General features: G+C 45.7%; 2 protein-coding genes across 4 annotated transcripts; one reads left to right on the top strand and one right to left on the bottom strand.

Annotated features, from left to right (window-relative positions):
• Positions 1–8,938: 8,938 nt before the first annotated feature.
• On the bottom strand, positions 8,939–17,756 carry TST (thiosulfate sulfurtransferase). The gene is made up of 2 exons (XM_058805150.1): positions 17,094–17,756; positions 8,939–9,423 (listed from the first exon to the last, which is right to left on the bottom strand). The coding sequence occupies exons 1-2, from the start codon at positions 17,677–17,679 to the stop codon at positions 9,125–9,127; spliced, it is 885 nt and encodes a 294-aa protein (XP_058661133.1). The 5' UTR covers positions 17,680–17,756; the 3' UTR covers positions 8,939–9,124.
• Positions 16,046–20,574, top strand: MPST (mercaptopyruvate sulfurtransferase). Of its 3 annotated transcripts, XM_058805147.1 has the most exons (5): positions 16,046–16,133; positions 16,401–16,479; positions 16,886–16,959; positions 18,314–18,966; positions 19,579–20,574. In XM_058805147.1, the coding sequence occupies exons 3-5, from the start codon at positions 16,919–16,921 to the stop codon at positions 19,875–19,877; spliced, it is 993 nt and encodes a 330-aa protein (XP_058661130.1). In that variant the 5' UTR covers positions 16,046–16,133; positions 16,401–16,479; positions 16,886–16,918; the 3' UTR covers positions 19,878–20,574. The 3 variants fall into 3 exon arrangements, with proteins under 3 accessions (XP_058661130.1, XP_058661131.1, XP_058661132.1); XM_058805148.1 differs by lacking the exons at positions 16,046–16,133; positions 16,401–16,479; positions 16,886–16,959 and adding an exon at positions 17,665–17,884; XM_058805149.1 differs by lacking the exons at positions 16,046–16,133; positions 16,401–16,479; positions 16,886–16,959 and adding an exon at positions 17,886–18,023.
• The last annotated feature ends 4,514 nt before the right edge of the window (positions 20,575–25,088 follow it).

Raw genomic sequence — 25,088 nt, forward strand, 5'->3', positions numbered from 1 at the left:
TAATCAATTTCAGTTCAAGGCTCTCGGGTTATAGGAAAAGAAAATGATTTCTCTTGGGCACATAATGAGCTTGGATAATCAGTTTTCCTGCTCAGAAGCAATGAATCCAAGGGTTTAAAAGAAAAGGAATGTTATTAAGAGGGATAAAATGGCAACTCAGCATAAAAATTCTAGGCCTGTTCACTAAAATCAGCAATAGAACCTTCTTGCATATTTTTCAATGTAGCCCTCACCCCTGTTTTGCCCAAATAGAGAGAGCCTATTCTTCATCTGTAAGGAGCTGTTGTTCTTAAACCTCTTGTACTGTTTCCCACCCCTGACACCGGGTCACTGCTCTTCCAGCTTCAATCCAGGAAGCTTTGGCTCTGTCAGAGAGGAGTCTGTGGCAAGGAAAACACAAAGTGAACCCTGAGGAACACATTTGAGTTTTGGTTTTGTTTGATACCTTTCTTGCTCCTTAGCTCATTTGCTCTACCCCTATCAAGTGGAGCACCACAGGTAATTCCTAACCCTCAAATCACCATTCTCTCTTCATGAATAAGAGTTTTTAATACCTTCAAATGTAAGACACAATTGTATTTTAAACTGCCTGAGAGTGAAATCCACTGAAGTCAATTCACCTGCTCCCTTTTTGTTGCGATCTCTAGTCACTTCAAGCAGTGCTGGATTTCTCTTTGATCCCATTATGGGCAGGATCAGCAGTAAGTCTCCATCCTTTTAGGAATACTGGGCTTACCTCAGGATAGATGTAGCTCTGAATTTGAATTTTACTTCCATGCAAGTTTACAGCACAAAGGATTGAATCAAATAGCTGGCTGAAGACGCTAAAAGGAGTTTTTGCAGTGTCTGTCTTCCGTTTTTACAGTTGTTACCATCTCTTTATATGAGCCATTCAAAGTCATTCACAGTGGAGATACCAAAGGTTGGAATCATTCAGGAAAGCATGAAATAGGCAGAGGTGAGAGGGTTAAACGAAAAGAAAAACAAAATATTGTTTGGATAATAGGAAATATTTATTGTAAGTGATATCATGCAAAATGACCTGTGCTTTAACTGCAGTGATGCATAAATCTGAACTGGGAAGTAGCCATTACTGCTAGAAAAAGCTGTGAGGAGAGTGCTGCAGAAGCTGGGGTGAAACCAGCTTCTTCTACTTCAAGTCCTTGTAGTCTGATTATTTTTCAAGTGCACCGACTCTTTGGAGGTGACCTAAACAGTTCTTTAATAGCAATTTCAGTGAATGCTTTCGCTAAACCAGAGAACTCATTTTTCCCCCCAGTTTCTGAGCTGTCAGATAAAAACACTGGCTCAGAGCTGCCACCCAATGATCAGACCCTGTAAAATCACTCAAATACGGGCTACCTGTGTTGCAAGGCACTGCGCTCTATGACACAATACAGTGGAGGCAAACTAATTTCTTGCTGCATAAAAAAGGCAGTGAAAGGCCATTTCCATCTCCATTCTCCTTCTCCTCCTCTTTCCCCACATCTGCATATCCCATCACTCATTGCCTTGTGTGCAACAAGGTCCTTTGCCTAGAAATTTTAAATGGTTAACCTGTTAACTTCTGGTTTGTTTTGTTTTTCCTTCTGTATTGATTTTCTGCTGGTTTATCAATTTGACTCAGTTCAGAGCATGGGCAGGGAAGTGCCAACCCCAGCACAAAACAAGCAAGAAGGAATGAACTGTTGAGAGCTGAAGAATGGACAGAAGGGAGATTTCAGCTGCTGTGAGCATGAGCACTTATTTCAACTCTGTTCTTTTCTAACTGCATGTGACATGGTACCTGGAGATTCCAAGGCTGGCTTTCCATATATGTGTTTGGAAATCCAAAGCACTCTAAAACACTTCTGCCACACAGGAAAATGCTCTTTGCCAAGGCTGTGGCTAAATTAGTCTTTTCAGCACTCAAAGACTTCAGGTATTGATTGTCCCCAGTGGCTGTGCTGCCTTACTGAAAACTATAATCTCAGTTATCTCTGCAGCTTTCATGTGCCACCTGTCTGAAAGTGGTTTTTCCTGGCTGAGCTGTACCATTTGGGAAAGCAAAGAAGATGAAGGGGGATTGACACAGGTATGTTCATTTATCATCAAACAGCTGTCACCCATTTGAGTGCATTATACACCACCAAGTATTTTATACTATTTAAGTGGTTATAAAATATCTTCATTTGTAAAAGGTATACACAGTGCCTTCATTTCACTGCAAGAGGCAAATACCCCATTTTGGGCCCAGTGGTGCACCAACAGGACCTTTCAGTCCATTTCTCTTCTGAGCTATTCTCTTAATGAGCCCTTCATGAATAGTAAAAGGGTATTTGCTTCCAGCTGAACCATAATCCTGCAGTCTGCTTGCTTGCCCTAATGTCCATTTCTAATGGCTAGTAGGCATTTTTAATGTCTAGTGGGAACAAATTTTACATCTATGCATGGATTCATCCCACATTATGTGTTGCCTATTAGCTGACTGTGCCCTGAACTGCCTGCTTCCAATATGCCCAATAACATCAATAGATTTCTCTTCAGCTCCATGTTTTCTGGACTAGAACCTGCTGTGGTCTCAGAGGACAGTGTTCATTATGTACCTGGAGTTATATTGGCCGTCAGTGCTGGGTGCAACACAGAGAACCGGCTGTTCCTGCAGAGCTGTGCTGTTCAGGGCAGGCCAGAGTGGTGTGTGCTCAGACAGCAGCCACTCAGTACTGATGTACAAAGCAAACCCATAGGGATGTTTCTACAAGCTGCAATTTGGCCAGTCTCCTTAATTGGAAAGGCTTGGACATCTGCCTGGAAATATTCTGTTAATTATTGGTGGTGGAGAATGATTATCACTTGATTATCATATTAGTTAAATTTTAACCTCCTTCACTACTTTAACAAAGTCAGCATACTGTTATCTAATCACCAGCCAAGTGAAGTAATAATCCTAATTCTGTCCCAAAACAGTTCATACTATTGAGCAAAGCATCAATCTTCCGAAATGGTGAGAGCTTAGGACCAGATGGGGAAGAACAGAGCATTGCTCTTCCCAGAAACGTACTTTGTGATTGCTGCACCAAATTGCTACTCTTTGGAGCTGAAAGGCAGAGTCTGCAATAAAGACCATTACATTTGTGAGAAAAACACATCAGGAAGCATTAAAGACCCTGCATAGCCTGCATCATTCAACCCTTGGGTGGTCCTCACTTACTGCCCACATACGCTCCTGAACGCCAGGTTGAACAGACTGGACGCTGGATGCATGTGCTTCTCTCTGAGAGCCACTTACCTCTGAGCTAGGTAAAGGTCTGTCAGGGGCAAGTGGGGGTTATGAGAGCTTCAGTAAGGGAACATGCATGTTGTAGGGTGATTTGTGCATTGGAGGAGTCCTGAGGCTTCTTGCAGCTTTCCTGTTCCCTTTAGGTGGAATAATCTATTGTTTCTTTGGTTTTATTTTCACTGGCTTGGCCTGTAAATAGCATGAGCTTTCACAAACAGCCTGATGCTGCCTCTTCTCAGGTGAATTTCCATTTGCTTTAGCACATTTCTGCTGCTGAGACAACACTGGCTGGATCCCAGTGCATCCTCTGTGCTCTCTGGACTGCTGGGGTAGCTGTCAAAGCATCATGAATCTTCTCACAAAGATGAGTTTGCTCACAAACACACACCCCTTCCTCCACTGCCCTCTTACACCACTCACAGGTCCTGCTCAAACTTACAAGCTGAGCAGTTGAATTTCTGTGTGGGCTCCTCTCAACACCATATCCTTCTGCAAGGGTATGGACATCACACACTAGTTCTTCCCACTGTACCAGTGGTGGAAACAACAAAGTGATTTTTTTCTTGTTTACATATTCAGATTTATCTCACACTGCTCTCCCCAGAAACACTTCATAATAGAGAGGGGAGAAAGCACCAGGAACAAATCTGCTGTTGCCAGCTAGCAGGCAATGGGTTCAGGTTTCACAGGCAGGTTTATTAGATGGTGGAAGAAAAAGACTCATTGTTGAATGCACTCCAGTCTTCAACTTTCATCGTCTAGGATTTGTCTTTTTTACTCTCCTCATGTTTCTCCATTTCTTTCTGCAAGTTAAGTTCTAGGAAATATTTCCCATACCATCTCCCTGAAAAGAAGGGAAATCGTAGTTCAGTTACAGCTTCCCTCCTAGTGCTATCATACCCCAAGGATTATTCTAGATGTAGAGCTTTTGTCTTATTAAAATGCCAGTTTCTACTCCCCTCGTGCCTCTGCCCAAATTCATCTTTTGTCCTTGGCAGCGGTAGCACCCATCTCAGGAATTCAGCAATGTACTTTTCCTCGGAGAAGTCATACCTAGTTCAGTAATTCTCCTTCCATGCCAATGTCTGGGATCTATGACTGCCTTCTGAAATATGTCAGGAGTGTAGGAATCTTTCATCAAGCTTTGGATCTTCAGTGGGCCACCTGTAAGGAACAGCAAATAAAGAATTGTATGTAGAAATCACCCTACTGCAGTCCTGGATTTGAGCAGGGGAGCAACACCAGCAGTTGCCAGGGCTCAAGAAAAGGCATGTGATAACTGCAGTACCTTCTATCAGGTCTGAGGCTGGGTGCTGAAAAATAGCTTCATCATCATCACCCAAGAGGTTTGCCAAGTTTGCCTGTGTTTGCCAAGTTATCTGCTTTTCATTCTCAAGTATGAGATGCACACAAAGGGTGATGCAAGGTATCATCTTTATTTGTATCCCAGTGCCCTTTCTTCAGTCAAGTGCCCGCTTACCTCCTGTTGAATCTCCTCATCCATGTGACTAGCTTCCTAGCAGCTACTAGCAGGGCAACTCCACAAAATCATCACCATCTTACCGCTCCAGGCCTTCTTGATCTCATTTTCTGCCACATTACTTAACAAAGAGTTGCCAACTGTGACTTCTCTTTTTATCCCCTCTTTACTTCTAGCCACGAGGGGGCTTTCTTTTAATCTCTAACCCTTTCCTCTTCACCTTCCTTTTAATCACACCTTTGTCTTGACAATATTGATTTTGAGCTCCCTGAGGAAAGATGTCCTTCTTTTCCGTGTGACTACACAAACCCAGGACAATGCAGTCCTCAATACCCACAGTATGTCATGGAACATACTGTGTAAGGAAAAGGAATCTGCCTTATGCTGGTAAATGAGAATCTAGGACCAGGGACAATTATTTCAGAATTTCTTGGATGAATTCTCAGTTTCCAATATTTGCTTAGATGGAGGGATCCTGGGGAACCTTGGAAACAGAGGTTAGGGAAAGATATTTCAGAGCTCCACATGTCTAAAGGTCTGGAAGAGAAATTATGTTGAAACTGAACTGGAGGTAACTAGCAACTGGATATGGCAGGGACCATTGGTGCCCATTTGGACAACTCTGGACAGGATGACAGAGGTTATGATTTGTGTTCACTTGTCACACTGTGGGGGAAAAATAGTGAAAGAAAAGAAAGGGATAGAATACATAAAATGAGAGTGTCTAGATTCCAGTTCCTCAGGTACTACAGCCTGGAAAAGCAGTGACTTTGGATGGAAGGAATAAGAAGGGAAAGTGAGTATTACCTATGGTCAGATCTCTACCCACAGCAATGTGGCTGCCTGAGCCTTGGCAAAGCATAGATGGAATCGGCTTTGAAAGTCGGGGGTAGGTGGTGTGTCCCCTCACCTTGGAAGAGATTTACTCTCAAATTGTAATCCAGCTGTTGGTAATCTGAAAGAGATGCCCAGGCCAAGGAATTTTTTGTCATTTCAGTACAGGTTTTAGGTCCTTTTTGTCCTGTTTCTAATGCTGCATTGGCCTGAGCTTGATGTTTCTGGAAATACAAACAACAGGGAAACTCTGTCAATCCACTTTCCCAAAGTGCAGCAAACTCCTGGCATTTCCACCCCTGCACAGCTCTTTCAGCTATGACTAATCCCTGGGACCTGGATCTGTCCTTGAGTCTCCCTTAGCAGCTTCTGTAGGCATTGCATTTGCATGGGACAACCAGGATGAGAAGAGCCTTTTGGGCAGAGGGAACATCTGTGTAACCCTCTGTCATGTCCTGCTTGTGGGTGTGTTCCTCATCCCAGGAGGACTTGACAGGTTTAGCCCATGCAAAGGCTGTGACAAGTTAAAACCAAAGCCCTAGCCCATGGTGGTGTGTGGAAACCCAGGGCACCGGGAATATTCTCTGTCTGCTCTGGGGTGCCCTGACCCCCTGGGGAGCATTGACTTTGATCCTCATTCATGGAGAAAGTTTCCTCGACTTCAAGATAGACTAGAATCCACAAAAGTGTGAAATAGATTGTAGAGAGTAGTGTAGGTGTATCACCTGGTGAGAAATTTAGACTTTAGGATTTTTAGTATCTTGTGGATGGAAGCAAGATGGAGGGCACAGGGTGTCATCCTGGGTTTCTTCTTCATGCTGCTTCTTCCTTCTTCATGGGTTTGGGTGGCATTTTGTAATTGGGCAGGAAAGCCAGCATTGCGGGCTCTTTGGGATCAGTTTTGGGTTAAAAGAGAAAATAATCTAGGTGTCGGTTCTTAATTGGATAGTTTAGTCTTAAAAGACCTTACAACAAGAGATTGTTAGCCGTTTTGTACTTTCTAATGAAAAGCTGCCAAACTCACAGTGTCTGTTTTCAGATAAATAATAAACACCTGAGTCCAAAGGTGAACTACTGTCTCAAGTGCCTTCAATCCAGACCCAGAGAAACTGACTACTGGTACCGCCAGAGTGGTGGAATACAGTAACTGTGAGCCTGCTGGCACTAGCAGCAGGACAAATGGGATCTGGATCAGGTAGGAATGTATGTTTGGATTCGCCAGATAGCTCAGGACATGACATGGGGCTTACCCTCTGCTCTTGAGGCAGTTGTGGGAATGAAGGTGCCAGCCCATGGGATAGGAAGCCTAGTGCTCCACCAGGGCTGCCTTGAATCAGCAGCAGCTTGGGTTTTACACTGAGACAAGTCTTTGCAGCACCAAGTCTTTACACAGTATTGGGATCCTGAAGCTGAAGTTACTGTATCAGCCAGACTCCAGGAGTCAGTGCTGCATGCTCTGCAGAACCTCTCCCACAAAAAGAACAGAGACACAAAACATGAGGAGAGGAAGCCAGTCCTGACTCACAGGGAATGATCTGCTTCTTTTCTCTATCACTCTTCTTTCTTTTTAAAGAAGAGCCATACACTTACACATGATCAAAGTGCAGGAAGCTGCTGCTAAATAAACTGCTGTGCTAACTCCCACCTCCTACTTAAAACAAAAACATGTCTGTTTGTTATTATTACTATATTCGGTAGGAAGAACTTTCCAGTCTGCTGATGCAGAAATTCCTCCTCTCCCATTTCTTCCAACAAAGCAGAATTTCTGTGTAATGAGGCAATGTCTTCATTTCCCAAATCCCTTTCATCAATAATTTCCCCAGTTCCTCTCAGACAAAATGACACCAAAGCCTGCAACTGTTCCTACTTTCTAGTTTGTAATTGTATATGATATCCTTGTCAGTGTTATTATAAAAACACTGCAACTGCATGTGATTGCTATTTTTTTTTATTTTATTTCTGACTCTGAATGTCCAAAATCAAAGCACTGCTCAGAGAATCCCACACCTTGAGGTCAAGAAGGACTTCAAGGCCATTTCACCATCCTCCTGGATAACAGAAACCGCACAAGTATGTCTACTTATTGCTTTGCTAAACCAATTCTGCGAGGGACAATAGGCAACCAATCAGAAAATATATATCTTGATCAAAGAGCTAAGAAGGGTTAAACGTGATCTTTCTTTCTGAAGGAAATGTTTAGCATAGCCTAACACAGACTTTCCTGACATGCAGCCTTTGAGGAAAGAGGGAGCTGTTCTTCCCAGGCAGAAAACCTCCTTAGACAGGTGTGGGAACTGGCCACTCTCACCAGCCAGCAGCCAAGAGCAGTCTCATAGGCCTTCCACCTTTGACTGGGTCTCCAAAGTGTGAGGAGGTTTCAGTGACTTTCCAAACCTGAGAGCCCCATGGATGTGAACATGACATTTCTCTCTCTTCTTTTTTTTAACTGATTAAAAAAAAAAATCCAAATATCTATGGTTTACCAGGAGGCAAAGCCTCTTCCATAACCACCTCTCTCACCTGGTCCATGATCCCTGGTGTGGTGACTGGTGGTTTGTAGGAGCAGGGAGGTCCTGCTGAAGTCCAGGTATGGAGGTGGGATGAAGGCTGAAGAGTAGAGATGGTTGCTAGGGAACAATGTTCCCTCCCTCTATGAGCTGTGGGCTCCAGCTCCATAGGAAACATGGAGTTTCATACAGTTTACAGAAGGGTTATCCTTGCTGATGGAAAATCACACAAGGAGCAGAGTAAAAGGCTCATATTTCATGAAATACCTGTGCCCAAAAGTTCTCATCATACATAAAGGATTTCATGGGGACTTTCCTAACATAGTCATGATAATCAACAAGACTGTATTTCAGCAGAAATGGATCTTTTAGCATCTCCAAATGCTAAAGCTGAAAATGAGCTCTCGGACCTCAGCCTTCTTGCTGGGACCTTATTGCTGCCTACCTGGAACAGCAGTAGAGGGTAATAATCAGTGGGCCATACCAGTTGATAGCATACATTTCCTTTTGATGTCCCTTACCTGGACCCCAGGGAAGCAATGCACCTCCCTGTGGGTTGGGTCCAGTTGCTATATGGAAGGTACCCCCATTTTCCACATTCCAATGGGGAGATGGTGCGCTGGCAAGAAATCTTCCATAGAGTCAATGACAGAGCCACAGCTTGGCCCTCCCATGTCCAAGACCCAGTGCTGTATTTAGCACTTTGATTCATTCTGCCCCTGATCTTTCACCAGGACACTGGAATTTCTGCAGGTCTTCAGGCACAGACTGTAACTCTCTTTCATGCTGCAGAGCTGCTGTTCCCACCCAACACAAGCAGGTCGCAGGTAACAGAAGAGAATTAGAAATACTCACAGATGCATCATCTAAGATTTTATTAATTGTCAAAAATCAAAAGTTCAATAGAAACCTAATGATAATTCTTTAAAAAATTCAAAAAAACCTAAACAAACTGATATTTTTTTTACTTTACTTCCTCCCTTTTGCTTTACCCTGGGCTGGAGACAGCTGCTAGACCGCGTTACCCCAGACCCAGCCCTCCCTCTAGGCCTTGCTGCGCTTCAGCTCGGTGACTTTGTAGTGCGGAGGGGCTCGGTGGAACCACTCGGACCAGGAGCCGTCGTACACGGCCACGTCGCGCTTGCCGCACAGGAAGGCAGCCAGGGCGATCTGGCACGCCGTGACGCCCTTGCGGCACGTGGCCGTCAGCGGCTTCGAGAGATCCACCTTCTTCTCACGGAATATTGCCTGGATCTCCTCAATACTCTTCTCGTGCCCTGTTTCTGATAGGAATGAGTGGAAGGGTATGTTCACAGCACCAGGGATGTGGCCAGATTCCAAGCCTGCGAGAGTGAACCAGAAAATGAAACATGAGCAAGGACACATTAACATAGGTGATGAACGACAACCACAAGAGACATTAAAAACATCACTGCAGATAGTCTCACTCCCTCCAGAAGACTCATTTGTTCCACTTGATGATGAAGATGCAAAGTGGTATTAGGCTAAAAAGAAGAGGACAAATATTATTCAACTTTGTTGAAGTCAAAACTTCCAGAATATTTAGCAAACTATTTCCTCGCTGAAAGCAATGAGATGTAGAAATCTGAAGAAACCCTAGACATGACAGAAATCAAAGAACCTCCACAGAAAATGCCTTAACAAAGGCATTAAGGGCACCTGTGATAAGAGGAATAAAGCAATGCATTTCCAACCTTGCCCAGGTATGCCATCAGTCTGTAGTGACACACTGTCGTTTTCAGAAGCGGGAAATGTGGTCTGTATGTGGAATTTGTGAAAGTGGTTATCTGTTCGCAGTTTATTCCTGCATCACCTTAAAGTCATATTTCAGAAAAATAAATAAGAAATCATAAAGCAATCTTAAGTCAGCCACATCACTTCTGAGGCAGCTATCCTGGGACAATGGGGTCAGAGAAGTCAAAATTTAAATTTCGTATCACTTCTTATCTACTCCATGGATGAAATCAGCACAGGTTGTTTTTCTGCTGGTGTATCTGACCACTTCAGGCAAGTTCAAAACTGCACGTCAAAAGAAGGTCTTTAGAGAGTTGCAGATATAAAAATATAATGGACAAGGTTGGCATCACACCCTTCAAATTCAGACTCTTAAGGCTTAATAATGGAAGCTTTTCCAATCATTTTGAGAGGCTTTGGATCAAGCCTCACTGGAGCCAAAACCATTATGTATTACACTGAAAATGTGTTTCAGGGAATGTTTCCTTGCTAGGTTTGAACTTCCAATGAGACAGATCTAAATAAAATCACATGAATAGTAATCTGTTTCACGGGCAGCTATCTATGTGCCCAAATTATTGGGATAACTGGTCTCGGGAGATGGGAGTGATTGGGGCAGTTTAATCATTTGACTTTGTTACAGTCAAATGATTAAAGTATACCTAGGCAGAGACTGACATCATACATAATGACACTGCAGTTTCATCACTATGCAGAGTGGTAACATGACATGGTGAGATATAAGGGGAAAATGGCTTTGGCACGGAATTGAAGGGAATTTTTGCTCTGCTGAACAAAGACAGAGCCTAAAGACAATTAAAGCTGCCCTGAGTCAGCTTCACAAGTCCTCTTCCTGTTCCAGATGGACCCTCTTTGTCTCTTGATTAATCCTCCCCGGGTGCATTAAAAATACAGCACAGTTGTCTAGGAGTCACCTCATGCATCCTTCAGAAATGTTTAGCATTACTGAGAGAAGTTGGGATAAAAACTGCTGACTTCTGCAGGGACTAATGTTTAAAAAGGAAAAGAAAAAATAAAAGAGGCAGTGTTTTGACTGATGGTTTCACCATACTTTTTCCAGTTCCAGAAGATAACAGCTCATCACTTCAGTACAGAGAACTCCAAAACTCACTCATCAATACAGTGTCTGTATGACAGAGAGGAAATAAAAAATCAAGCAAAAGCTGAGAGAACCTTGTATATGGTTCTCAGACTGCAAAGCTGCTTACTGAAGCCTCTTACATACTTGGGTTAGGCTACCACTTTCCCACAGAGTAAATGGAAAAGGACGCTTTCAGCAAAGGATTTCTGCAAGGCTCTGCTGCAGTCCTGGTGATCACCCCAATACAGAAAAGTCTGTGAGCCACCTAGGGCACTGGGAAGTATACTGAGACCAGGAACTCCTGGAGGATGAACTAGAAGGGAACTCTTGCTCAAAGAGGCTTGCTGGGCCATCGATTCACTTTCTAGGTGTCCCAAGCATCATGACCATTATTGCTTCTCTAGACTGTTTACACACCTTAAAATAGGTTTGTACCTCTCTTATGGGAGACTGACAATTCATCACCCTTAAACAACTCTTCAGGTAGGAGCTGAGCAGATCTGAAAAAAACACTCATTTTAGAGCAGTTTGGACTTTGATCTTTAGGGAGACTATATTGCTCCAGAGATTCAAAAGTCTGCTGGAGTCAGAGACCAGTGTTTGCACTCTGTGGGTGAAAGATGGAGAATTCTGTAGAAACTGCATTTATTCACATATGTGGGTGTTCAGGTGAGAAAAAGAGCTGAAACTGCACAACCACAATCGCTTGGACTGCCTAAGAGCTCTCAAGTGGCTGAGGGAAGCTTTATAATCTCTCTCTGCTAGGTCAAGAGCAGAGAAACATAGGATTGGAAGGCAAGGCTGGATGCAGCTGGAATCTGAACAGGGGAGAGGATACATTTGCTCCTGTCCCATATGAAACAGAGGACACTCCACGCCAGATTCATGCAGTCACCATCAGAAACTCCAGGAAGGAACCCTAGGACTACAGAGCCTGGGCCCCAGCTACCTCAGCAGTCATTTTATATGACTTTCAAAAAAGCATCCATCTCAGAACAGTTTGGATTCTTGTAATGAAACTTCCCACTGAAGTACCTCCTGGCTCAAGTGAGGAGGAACATAAATTTCCAGTGTTCAGATCATCACAGTCAGTTTATACACCATTTATCCTTGAGCTAACACTGCCCTATGGCCAAAATAGTTTTTCTGCTATTGCTCCAACAGGCTGATGGCAAGCCCTCAGCACTCCCAACAACCTCATGTCCTTAGCCTAAACCCAGTAAGAGCCAATTAGATACACTTTTCTCTGTCTTGGCCCCCTAGAATCAGCTTTAGGGGTCCAGCAGGCTGCTGGACAAAGAAGTGGCATTTCCTACCGTCACAGTTGGCAAACAGGAGTTGCCAAGGCTGTTGCCAAGGTTAAATCACATGTGATGTTGCCGCACCCAACTAATTCATCCAAGTCTTACCCTCTTCTATTGCTTCCAAATGTGGATTATTGGCTTGTAGGAGAAACACAAGCAGTTCAGTTTTGGGCTACTAAGCACTTGAGTTTGCTCTCTGTACTGCTATACACACATACATCTGCAGGTGGCACCTCACATCATTCTCCCCATGTGATCATTTAGACCTTCCCATGGCTGTCCCACAGCACATTTTAGTATCAACTCCCTATGTTCAAAGCCTTGATGATTCAGGAAAATACAAAACAAAACACGTAAGCTTAATGATGGGACCGTGCTGGCAACTTACAACCCCACAGATCTTCTTTCAGTACATGCTGTTCTCATCTCACTTATCTCCTTTTCAGTCAATTTTTAAAACCTAACAATACTTGTTCTATTTGCCCTCTCCTCATATTGACCTAATAAATGTCCCTCTAATGTTATGCCCAAAGCATGAATAAAGTGCAAATGGCACAACTCTACCTTGTAGATGCTTCCAATGGGTGGAAGAAAAGATCAGACATTACTTCCAGACATGCATGTTTCCATTTCTCTTATCTGGCCAACCAATTCTGTTGGCAAGGAAATAAAGCCCTTGGGTGAAGTGCAAGTCTACCAATATATTTTACTCAATTTTGCCTTTGTTTAAAGTAATTTTTCTTGAAGAGTTTTTTGAAAGTTTCCCAGTCTGTCTATGGTAGAAGACCAGCAGCTGCCTAGGTTGTGCTGTATCCCCTATTCAAAAGATGAAGTTTGCAATTGTTTCTGTCCCATAGAACCATGCTTTGAATAAATGTATCAAATTCTTGCTTCATGAAGTTCCAATATCACATGATTGATTCTTGACACATATTTGGGATTGAGCTCATCTGCCTCACTAATTTGAGCATGGGAATATCTCTTGGTTAGCCCTCTCCCTGCTCTGCAGAATTATCCGTAGGAGAAAAGAAAACATGGTAGCACAGACTCAGGGGTCAGTATAATGCCAAGACCACACACAAATAATCTTCCACCTGGAACCCTGGCTAACTGCACAGCTACCTTATTTATTCTTTCTCTCCTTGTTCTCTTTTGTTCACTCTGTTCCAGAAGATTTTATTATTTAATTCCTTTTGCCAAGTCTCACTCAGCTTGGTGTCTGGCAATCCTTCCTCACAATTTATAACTTGTAATATGTTATCTTCTTCACTACTTAATCCCCTTTTCCACATCTGTTGCTTCTCTGCTTACATATTGTTTTCACTGTTGGCTATTTATCTAAAACCATGTCCCCTCCTCTCTTAGCCTTCCCTTTGCAATGAAAGCTCCAGATGGAATTTCTTAATGTCAAAAAGATAAAAGATTTGCTCAGCCCATATTTAACTCCCTGTGGCTTTGGAGTGTGCTGGCTGCAGATAGCTCTTTTCCAAATGCCTCCTCTGTTGCCTCCTTGTTTATCTCTCTCTTCCATTCAAATGGTATGTCTTAGAAGGGACAATTACTGATCTTGTCTAACCTACCATGAACACATTGTAAGGAACACTTTAAGCTTGGTCCTGGCCAGCTCCCTCAAAGTCCTCATAGGTTCCTGTGGGTTGAAACAGACTTCGATAAAGTCTCTCACTCTCCATTCCTGTGCCCCAAGTATTATTACAGGATCAAAGCAAAGCCAGTCCACTCCCAGCTGCAGAATCCACTTGGAGGAGAGGGGAAAGAAAATGTACATTTCATTCTCATTTCCACTGAACATTCAAGATTAGCAAAAGCTTTATGTTTGAGGCAGGCAGGATGGAGAGCTGGGAAAATGGGCAAAATCTGAAGAGTTCTATATGCAGAAGGGAGACAAGGACTACTTCAGGGTTGAGAAAGAGAAGAAAACTACCTGCAAGCTCATTAAATGATTTTGGGTTTGCTCTCTTTTTTTAGATGATAGACTCCTTGCCTGGCAACTTTTGCCTCTTTTCTCAGATGTCTGCAAAAGAATTCAGAAATTCACAACTCTTCTGTATGCATTTGATTAACTATAATTCTTGTTCATCAGTTTTCAGCGCCCGACAGCCAGAGAGGATCAGCACTGGCAACCATCATGTAATTATTTTTATCATCAGCCCTGGACAGCTAGTTCCTGCAGAAACAGAGGACTGTGCAGGGACACCTTGAACTATTCAGTGCATAGGTCAGGGCTGCACATCTGTCAGGCTTCTGCTGCACACTCTGCATGAACATCCAAGCTTTGCATCCAAAGCAATACCTGCATTTAAGACCTAGGAGACCTGGCCTATAGACATGCCCACTTTATTCCACTCTGGCAACTTTGGTGAACCTCTCCCACCAAATAAAAATTAGTACTATATTATGGCTTATCTTAACCAGTACAGAGGTCTAAATCCCAGCAAGGATAAAAGTAAAACGGGGACAATTAATTCTTACCACAAAGAACTGAAAAACTAAAGAGGCAAAAGAGTCAGCTGCAATTAGCCTCTTCTAGAGATGAAGTTCACAGAACAGGAGAGATTAATTGACTTAATTAGGAAGTCAAGAACTGAAGCAATAATTAAACTGAAATCACCTGAGAAGGCAGAAAGTTCCTTAACCTGAAGACCATTAGTCTTCCCTAAATTGCGTCCTCCCTGATTGGATGACCCCTGCAATTAATCAGCAGTGATTTAAAATTGCTCTTTTAGGTGTAAGCACTGTCTTTTACCCACTGCTGGCTGGTGTGCTGCTATTGGCTAGCTTGGTTCAGAGAGCTGTCAAGCTCCTGTGGAATGAGCAGCTGCAGCTGGAGTGCTTATCCTGCTGGATCTGCTGTGGGAAGCAAAACTGGACCACCACAAATAAGCTGTTCCATGCTGACTCATTTCAAAGGAAAAATCTGTTTTGAAGATGCTGTTGGGTCTGTGGTATTTGTCATCTTGTGACAACTCTCACCTTGGGAAAGAATGCAAAATCTACCAGCTCCCAGCAAGGAGCATTTTAGTCACATCTTGAGGTTAAAATTCAACCTTCACTTTGATGGGCTGTGGTAGGAGAAGAAATAGAATGAGTGATAAGCCTAACTTTCCCTTTCCCCAGCCACAGTCTCCTCCATCACTCCCATTACCTCTCCCATGTTGCCCATTGTCTTTCTGCAGATCAAATGTGTTGAGGAGCTCCCTGTAGACACCTGGGCCATCCATGTGTGCAGTCATTTACAGCCAAATGCCACTGAAGTTTGGATGCAGGAATGCACTTCAGGTCATACTGTCACACTAACTGGCTGTACAGCAACACACACACATGTGAACAGCCAGGACAGAATGACAACCTGTGGGGCAGCAGGGCAGCCAGCCTGGGGACCACAGAAACCCTCTGCATGTATCAGCAGGGTGGGCTCTGCTCAGACCCAACAGCTGCTGCTGAGCTTTTCTGTGCTTTCTTCTAGAAACTCTTTTCCAACCATTTCTGTGATTCCCTTGTTGAGGAACACATTCAGTGCTGGCAGCTCGGCGTGCAGCTGCAGTGCCAGCCGCAGCTTGGGCTCTGGGCTGGGAGAGCCCCAGGCAGGAGGCCAGGAACTGGTGCTGACCCTTGGCACAGCACAGGGCACAGGACCTGTGGCACAGCCAGGTGACCGGACACTGAGACACAGCAGGAGCCGAGGACTCAGCAGGAAGAGCCAGGACTTTGTCACACACAGACTGGGAGGGTATAAAAGTTCAGTGCTTCCTTTGTTTAGGTCCCTCCTTGGAGGCACGAGCTCAAGCTGTTTCTGTGTTATTGTACTGTTAATAAATTGCTTTAAGGAACCAGACTTTTGAGGCTCTGTTAAGGAAAACTCAGGCTCGAGACGGTAGGAAAACCTGGTCTGAGTGTGTGTGGGGGTGTAGGTAGTAAAGTGGGGCACCCATCAGTTTAGTGGAACTGCCTGCTGAGAAGGGGCTTTGGTCCCAGCAGTTAAAGTCTCTAGTGGTGGGAGTGTGATTGCCAGAGTGCCTCCTGAATGGTCAGTCAGGAAAGTTTCCTTTACACCCTTTCAGAAGGGAGGTTATTCTGGGATACACCAAGGCTTAAATTACACAGCAAGGGCCTCCTTTAACTAACTTCAATTTCATTTCAGGCACGTTGCTGTACCTGCTGTCCCCACTGCACAGGACTTCTCCCACCCCTGCTGATTGGGTGTCCAGTGTTTCACCGAGGTAATGAAATCAGTTTTTGTTCCTCTAACTTGGGGCACCTAAAAGAGAGAGGCTGACACCCCACACATTTGCTAAAGGCTTCAGACTTTTCTTACATAAGCAAAAGAACAAAGATCAGCTCAAGCAAATTCTCTATTTGCTGGAAGTCAGAGCAATAAGAAGAATGTCCCTTGGGTTACTGTATTACCTAAATCCTTGGCTTTTGCTTGTGCACTCATTATGGCGAGAGGCGCCTGTACGAATACTGATAGTTTTTATGTGTCTGCTGGTTTTAGATAGGCCCCTGAACAAACCCCTGGGAGCTCTCACCTCCCATGTTTGCATTTTGATAAACTTCTGCAGGGTGTGGGATGGGAGATCCTGGAACCAAATGACTGCAGCCCTTTTCTGCTATTTCCTTCTGCAGCTTTATAGCCAACTGCAACAAAAGCATTCAGTGATGGCACTGGTGTCTGAACGTGCAACTGTGGATCCCTTAAGGTAATCAATGAGTTGGGCTGAGGCATGCCTGTGCATTAGGAAAATCTTTTTGATGGCTGTCAGGAGCTGTTACTCCCGGTCTAGAGCTGACATTCATCCCATTCTGGGGCAGGTGCCAGTCCCACCTCCATTACCTTGATCCAGCTCTGTCCCCCGAAACCGGCCCTCGGGGCGGGAATCCACCACCTGGAAGTTTAGGGACGACACGTTCTGTATCATCTCCTCGAAAGTCTTCACCAGGGCCCTGTTCAGCCTGGCCTTAAAGACAGCCGGGGTGGGCTGGGTGACCTCCGCCGTGACGGGGTGCCCCTCCTTCACCCAATTCTTGAAGCCGCCATTCAGCACAGAGACTTCCTTGTGCCCGAAGGCCCGGAACATCCACCAGGCGCGGGGGGCGTAGAAGGTGCCCACCTCGTCCCCGTCGTACACCACCACGTGGGTGTCATTGCTCACGCCCAGCCCCCCCACGTAGTCGGCGAAGTGGGACTCGCTGGGCAGCATGAAGTCGTAGGGGGAGGACTTGTCCCGGCACTCCTCGATGTCGAAGAAGGACGCCCCGGGGATGTGCCTCTCCTTGAACTCCTGCCGGGCGTTTCGCTCCTTGGGGGGGTACCAGGAGGCGTCCAGCACCCGCAGGCCGGCGCCCACCCGCCCGGCCCGCACCGCCTCCGCCAGCCAGGAGGCCGTGACCAGCGCCCGGCTGAGGCTCTGTCGCGCCATCTCGGGGCACCGGCGGGGGCGCCGCAGCCGGGCCGCGCTCCCCTCGCACACAGAGCCCGACGCGGCCCGAGACACGAAATGGCGGCGGGAGGCGCGGCCCGAGGGGCGGCACGGAGGCGGCCGCACGGCCGAGACCGGCCCGCTGGGAGCGCTCCCGCCCTCCGGCGGCGGCCGTGGCTGGCGGGCAGCGAGGCCCAGCGCGGAGGTACGGGGCGAAGCGGCGGCAGTCGCGGCCCCGCCGAGCCGGGGGGGCTCGCAGAGGGCGGCGGCGGGCCCCCGCAAGGCCCCGGCTGCCGGTGTTCTCCGTGCGGGCAGAGGCGTGGGGCTGTGCCGCCGAGCACTTGGTACTTGGGCTGCCTCGCTGCGCTCTCGCTGCTGTCGGTGCTGGCTGGCGTCCCTGGATGGGGCCAGAGGAGCTGCGTGGGGCCGGGCGCAGGGCACGACTGCCGTGGCTGTCCCGCTCGGGGCGTTGTTTGGGACGAGCTCTGGGAAACTACTTTCAGGGCTGGAGCATTTCAAGCCCCTCATTGTAGGCTTAGCCAGCACATCAGTGCAGACACAGGTCTCAAAATGCATCTTTGTCCAGTTGCTTTTTGAAAGACTGGTCTCTAATTTGTGACTCTACCTTCTGCAGTCAGGTGGACTCCGGCAGAATCCAGAAATTGGCTAATCTCAGCCAGGACTCGGGAGCGATGTCGCAACAACTCCTTTACCGAGCTCTGGTATCTGCAAAATGGCTTTCAGAAGCCATCAAGTCCCAGCAAGCTGGCCTGGCCTTGAAAATTGTGGATGCATCATGGTATTTGCCGAAGATGAAGCGCAATCCGAAGCGGGAGTTTGAGGAGCGCCACATCCCTGGTGCGGTTTTCTTCGACATTGACCAGTGCAGTGACCGAACCTCGCCTTACGATCACATGCTGCCCAAGGCTAATGACTTTGCCGAGTATGTGGGGAAGCTGGGTGTGGGGAATGATTCCCATGTTGTGGTGTATGATGGCAGCGACCAAGGTCTCTTCTCAGCACCTCGGGTATGGTGGATGTTCCGGGTCTTTGGGCACGAAGCTGTCTCCCTTCTGGATGGTGGCCTGAAGAACTGGCAGCGAGAAGGGAATGCACTTAGCTCTGGGAAAACCCAGGTAGCTCCATCTGAGTTCCATGCCTCCTTGGACAAGTCCCTGGTGAAAACATACGAGGACGTCTTAGATAACTTGGATTCCCGTCGCTTCCAACTAGTGGATGCCCGTGCTGCAGGACGGTTCCGGGGAGTAGAGCCAGAGCCCCGAGATGGTAATGCGCCTTCTGAGACAGTGGTATTATAAAGAGGGGTTTCATTTAGGGTGCCCATCACTTTGACTCCTGTAGAGGAAATGCTAGGAAATAGTGGCTGTCTTTTATGGGATGGGGCTTCAGGCAGTGTGTCCACCTGTCCTCCTTCCCTTTTGACTAGCAAGTGCTACTCTTTGAAAATTCAGCAGTAGGGAAGCCATGTATCTTTTTGTCCTCATGAGGGGCTGGGGTGAGAAACAAAGCTTTTGATACACCCCGAAGATTCTCATTGGTCTCTTCAAGTACTGGTGCTACTCTTCCCTTCAGAATGGTCTGTGGAGGGGCTTCATCAGTGTGGGTTGCTCTGATGGGGAGAAAGATGTGGAAGGAACTGGGGGAAAAATGGAACTTGGCAGGGTTGTGCCCATGGGGTAACATGAAGGTTACACATAGAGCCATCCTTCCTGAGTAATCAGTAATCTAGTAAAGCAAAGTGTAACAAAAATGAATGTACTTCTTTTAACAAAATACTCTAAGCAATAAATATTCCTCTCAGTGAAACAGAAGAGGCTTTGCAATAGACTTGTCCCAGACAATAGAGGTCAATTCCTGTCTGTATTGTTTTTTCTCTAGGAATTGAGCCTGGTCATGTCCCTGGGTCGACGAGCATCCCCTTCACTGATTTCCTCACAGAGTCTGGCTTCGAGAAGACCCCTGAGCAGATCCGCACTCTGTTCCAGGAGAAGAAGGTGGATCTCTTGAAGCCAGTGGTAGCCACGTGTGGCTCTGGGGTCACTGCCTGCCATGTGGCTCTGGGGGCCTACCTCTGTGGCAAGCCAGATGTCGCAGTGTACGACGGGGCCTGGGTGGAATGGTACATGCGGGCACAGCCTGAAAATATTATTTCTGAGGGAAAGGGGAAAACAGTGTAATAAGCTGCATTGTTTCCCAGCTGTGCACATAGCTTGCCTTGAAACAGGATTTGGAAAAGATGGGTTTAGCTTTCCTGATTAAGTGTCTTGAGATGAAGGCATTGGATAACAATCATGCGCACACGGTGCTTTGGCACTTTCTCCTTACCCTGCTGCTGCTTAGGAGGATGAAGATGACAGCAGTTCTGGGCAGCCAGCTCTAGGTAACCCTGCTTGAGAAGATAGGGTGGAACAGATGTCCTCTCAAGGTCACTTCCAACCTCAGCCATTCTGTGATTCTGTGACCCTTTCACCTTATCAGATGGATGGCAGAGAGTGCTGCTGCCAGCATGGGGAATTAATTGAGTTAAGCCAAGCTCCTGACTCAAAACATTCAATCATGCTCATTCACAGGATGGTCATACTTATATATAACTGTGCCTCATAATCCTGCTCTCTGCTTCTGTCCCATCCATGCATGTTATGGCCAATTTGAGTGCAAAACTTTGGGGGAAGAGATGGCTGTTAAAGGAGCAAATACAGCATTCAGGTTGGCACTTAGGCTAGAGACTTGATTTGTGTTTCTTCTTGTACTTGGACTCTAATGTGTACTTAGCCAGCCTTGTAGCCCTATTGTCCAAAATCCCCCTTGAGAAAAAGAAAAGATTATGGGATTTAAACAATGTAAATAAACATGTTTCAAGGTCTTTCTGCTGAATGGAATTTACCTGAGTGTTGCTTAGGTGAATACTTTTCAGGAGTTCTGTCTTATGGAATCACGTTGTCCACAGTGAGATTCAAATGAGATATTTCCTTCTCTCTGAAAGTAGAGCCACACCTGCTAACCTCAACAAGGTTTGACCCAGGAAGGACAATGACATGCCTCTCTCTTGGGTCTCTGCACCATCTTCCTGCTTTCAGTCCTAAGTCCATTTGCTTTTTTTGCCTTAAAGTCCACAGTTGTAGGTTACAGCTCTGTTCTTGAAACACTGGATGTCAGCTTACATAGTGGAAAATGGACTGCATGGGTATTTTCATTCTTGCCATGTAACCTTTCCCTGCAAACTTAGCAGAACTGAGACCTTCAGAGGAATAGCCCACACTGAAACCTATTTTTCCCCAAGACCTTTTTTTTTAATGTCTAAAAGTTGAAAGTACACCAGGTATCCCTGATAATGTTCAAGATTTTGTTCTCTCTGAGATATTCTCCTCATGTGAGGAGAAAATGCCCAAAACTAAACAAAAAAAACCCCACAGAAACCTCCCACAAAAAAAAAAAAAAAAAAAAAAAAAAAAAAAAAAAAAAAAAAAAAAAAAAAAAAAAGCCTGCATCTCTTTTGGCCTACTGCTAACTTAATGTGACAGTTTCTTCTCTTGGGCTTGCAGCAACAGGTACCTGTAAACATCTGTCGATAGTGGGGTTGGACTTTCTAGGGAATGCAGTGGATACTTATTGTCACAGTTTTCACTGTAAGGACTGGATTCTTCCCTATTGCTGGGTGTTTATTCTTTGCATTTCCTCTTACCTCTTTTGGCTGCTTCTTCTTGGCCTTGGCTTGCATGCATGTAAGTTCTGTTTCTGCTCACCTCCTGGGCAGCTGGAATTTCACTGTCCAGTTTATTTCTTCCTCTGTCCTCCCCACTCACACACAGGGTCTGAGCACCCAGTGACTGACAGCCTGCAATTTCCCTGCTTGCGTCCAGACTGACAACCCAGCTCTTGGAGGCCTTGGGGCTGGCATTGCAGCAAGTGCTGAGCATACTGGGTGCACAGGGGTCTGAAACGAGTGACCCTTGTCACAACAACAACACAGAGAGGTTGATTTTTTTATTATCTAGCCAGATGAGTGCCTGCTCTGTTTCTCCAGGAAAGTTTAGTTATTAGGAAAATTGACATATTGTTTCAGACTTATTTGCAATAGATGCAGGGAGCTGGCTCTTGTGTGTCCTTCCAGTATATTTTTTGATGCATCTTAAGCACTCTGTTCCTTTTTTGCCACTGACCCATCAGTCCTGGGGTCAGTGGGGAATCTGTCTGCTTCCTCTTGAGACTGGGATACTTTTCTCTGTCCTGTGTGTTGCAGGCAGATGTGTGACACAGCCCAGCCATCCACCTGGAGATCGCAGATTACACTGAAAACTTCCCTCTGCCCTTGCTCCACTTTTCACCCCTGTGGCTTGATGACATCTAGCAGGGCCCTTCCCCCTCTCTGGTATTTAGCCAAGCTTGGCAGTACTCAACTGCCCTTCTCTGGCTGAATTTTCTGCTACAAAATCTCAGTGATTCTTCCCAGCTTTTGGCAAATCTTTTCCCAGATGCTTAACTTTGCCTTCATTTCTCCACAGAGGAGAAACTGAGATCTTCTTTCCCACAGCAAGATACTTTGTTTTTTAGATGTATTCCCTCTCATATCATGTATCAAAAATCTATCCAAGAGTGTCTTCTGATGTTCCCCCTCTTTTTCGTTGAGATCCCTTCTGGTGATGCAGGCAAAGCACTGAGAAGGTTGTGAAGACCGAGGCAATGTTTTCAAATCCTGGAGACTTGAAAAACCTATTTTGAGCTATAACAGATGCTACTGGACATATGGAACAGCTGAGGGGACTTACACCAGGACTATAAATGTTCTGCAGATCTTTATGTCCCTGACTCAGTGGGTGGGTTTCCTATAGGAACCAAAAGCTGAAAAGAAGTGGATATAATGCAGATCACTAATGTTCATGATTTTCCTGTGGAAAATTTGCCACAGGGGATTGGTAATAGCATATCTTTGGTAGGGCTCATGGTAGCCAAAAAGGTAGCCTAAACAACAGCCCTGATGTAGGAGGAAGGTCACACTGACCTGTGGCTACCTTGGGACTAGAGTTTTTAGAGCTCTCTATATAAATTTGAGAATCCCAGGCCAGCATGTAAACTGTTTATTGGTATGTTTTACTATCTGCAATACTTTTGTCCTGAAGGAAGTTTGGATTCTGTGCAGTCTGGTCTAGTCAAAAGTAATCCCATGGTCCCCTGTTCTTCACTTGTCTTCTTTGTCACCTCTCTTCCTCTTCCTTCCATCCTGCTCCCTAGCAGTCAGGCTGCACTATTTCATGCTTCATTTCCCAGCAAACTTTGTTTCTCTGCAAATTTTTCCAAATTCTAAAGCAGCCCCTCTACCAGCACCACTGGCCCGGTGAGCACTGCGTGAGCCGTGGTAATTGGTGTTGCCTGCAGGGACTTTTCATATTCCTCCCTTCTCTCTTGGTCCCAGCTTACAGCCAGGTGTTCCACAACCATTCTGACTCCTCCTCCCAGCAGTCTTCAGCAAAGGTGCTGCGTGATGCACATCCACACACAGGCTTTGCACACTGCTTTGAATGCAGGTACATTGCTTACAGACCTCATGCAGCACAAGGAGCTGGAGGAAGAGTAGCTTGCCTGTATGCCATGGAGCCTTTCTCTTCATGCTTCAATGTGCCTGGCTCAGCTGGCAGTCAAGCTGCACTCTATTATTCAACAGTGTCCACCCCCAAGTCCAGTGTAGGGAATTTTATTTGCCCAATTCCCTGTTTGCTTACTGGCAAAATGTCAGAGCATCACTTGTCTTCCCCTCTCCACTTCCTGCAGAAAAGAGAGTGGCACTGATCCTACATGGACATGCCAACTAGTTTTTCCTGGTTTCTTCTCCAGTGCCTCCTGCCATGTAATCCCCAGTATGTGTTCCCAGGCTATCAGAGTGGTGACACTCTGTGCCAGCACGTGGTGATCACTGCTCCCACTGTTGTTCCACAACACAACAGTTCCAGAAGAGCAGCTCTGCAATGCCAGTGATGCATCGAATGCCATGTACCAAGCTGCAGACCACTGCAGTGTATGTAGCTTTCTGCAGGATTGCATTGCAGGCCTGACTGCTGAACCAAGACACTCCCAGTTTATGTCCTGCTCTCTTCTTCTCAGCTCTTGTTCAGTATCCAGTGGCTGTCAAGTTTTTCCTGCTCCCAGTCTGTCTGAGCAATGGTCCCCATGATTTCTCTGGGGACTCTGCAAGGTTATAGGGTCTTACAGCATCACACAGTGCTGTGTAAGCTCTTGCTTGCTCTCCCTCTGTGCATAAGTTTTATATACAGTTGTCATAAAAGCAGCAGGAACAAGTCATAGACTCATAAAACCATAAAATTGGGAAAGAACTGATATCATTAAGTCCAACCTTTGACCAAACACCACTGATTGTTTAAACTTACCTCTCCTGTGTCCTATTTCTTGATTTTAGGGAACCTTAACAAGGGTGCCTTAATTGCATCTCAGAACTACATCTGGTGATAGTGTGCAATCAAGTCTGTATTTAGCCTATGCCACCAACTCATCAGAACATTTCAGTTGGTAACTCGCCCCACATTGGCTTCTTACTGAAGAGTATTTTCACATACTGTGGGGAAATCCCTGGCTTGGTTCATTTTCAATGATTTTTTGCTGTATATTGCAGAAAAAAAGGCTCTGATGTTACAAGTGGTGTTCCTTGGCATCTTTCCTTACTCACAATATACCTCTTTAGATTTAGCAATTAACTTTTCACCCCATGGCCCTGGGGTGAGCAAGACTTGAGGTTCCAGCCACAAGTGGAGACTGGTATTGATGGAAAGTATGCCTCGAATATAGACTGTCCTGGACTAGTGAGCAGTATTGTCATGGGAGAGGTTGGAAAAGAAGATGTTCAGAACAAGAGATGGACTTTAAAAAGAAGAGGCTGAGGGGATGTGAGAGGAGAAAAAGGAGAGGGTGAACCCTTGGTGAAAGAGGGAAAAAAATTGAAGGCAGGGCAGATTTCTTGGAGGGGGAGATAAGGGGCTATAGTCTGCCACCCAGCTACTGCATTCATATCAGAGCCGCAATCCTCACCCTATTCTGTGCTGGAGCTGCAGCCAGCACAGACAGGGTCCTGTAGTCCTCACACACCAGAGGGCAGGGCAGAGGTCTCCAATTTGCTGTGGTTTGACTCAGAGGCAGAATCAGGAGGACAGCAGTCTGACAGCCCAGAGCTGTGTTGCACTGTGATGCTTCAGCCCGGGTCAGTGATAGTCTGAGCATCTTTGATACATGTTACTGCTCAGTGGAGACTGGTCCCAGGGCTGGGCAGTAATTTTGGCCAGAGCTTGCTCCATATAGGTAGACAAAAATATTTTTTCATGCTCTGTTAATGGTCACTCTAGTGCTGGTTCAAAATTATTTGAATTTACACCCTGGAGCAGCTG

Source organism: Ammospiza caudacuta, chromosome 5 (assembly GCF_027887145.1).
Source record: "Ammospiza caudacuta isolate bAmmCau1 chromosome 5, bAmmCau1.pri, whole genome shotgun sequence".
Taxonomy (NCBI): Eukaryota; Metazoa; Chordata; class Aves; order Passeriformes; family Passerellidae; genus Ammospiza; species Ammospiza caudacuta.

Bases quoted from the DNA above. Each gene is read 5' to 3' on its own strand.
- MPST (XM_058805147.1), top strand. From the start codon at position 16,919: ATGGCACTGGTGTCTGAACGTGCAACTGTGGATCCCTTAAG. The intron at 16,960-18,313 runs GTAATCAATGAG...TACCTTCTGCAG, and splicing joins GCAACTGTGGATCCCTTAAG to TCAGGTGGACTCCGGCAGAA. The intron at 18,967-19,578 runs GTAATGCGCCTT...TTTTTTCTCTAG, and splicing joins AGAGCCAGAGCCCCGAGATG to GAATTGAGCCTGGTCATGTC.
- TST (XM_058805150.1), bottom strand. From the start codon at position 17,679: ATGGCGCGACAGAGCCTCAGCCGGGCGCTGGTCACGGCCTCCTGGCTG. The intron at 9,424-17,093 runs GTAATGGAGGTG...TCACTCTCGCAG, and splicing joins GGGGACAGAGCTGGATCAAG to GCTTGGAATCTGGCCACATC.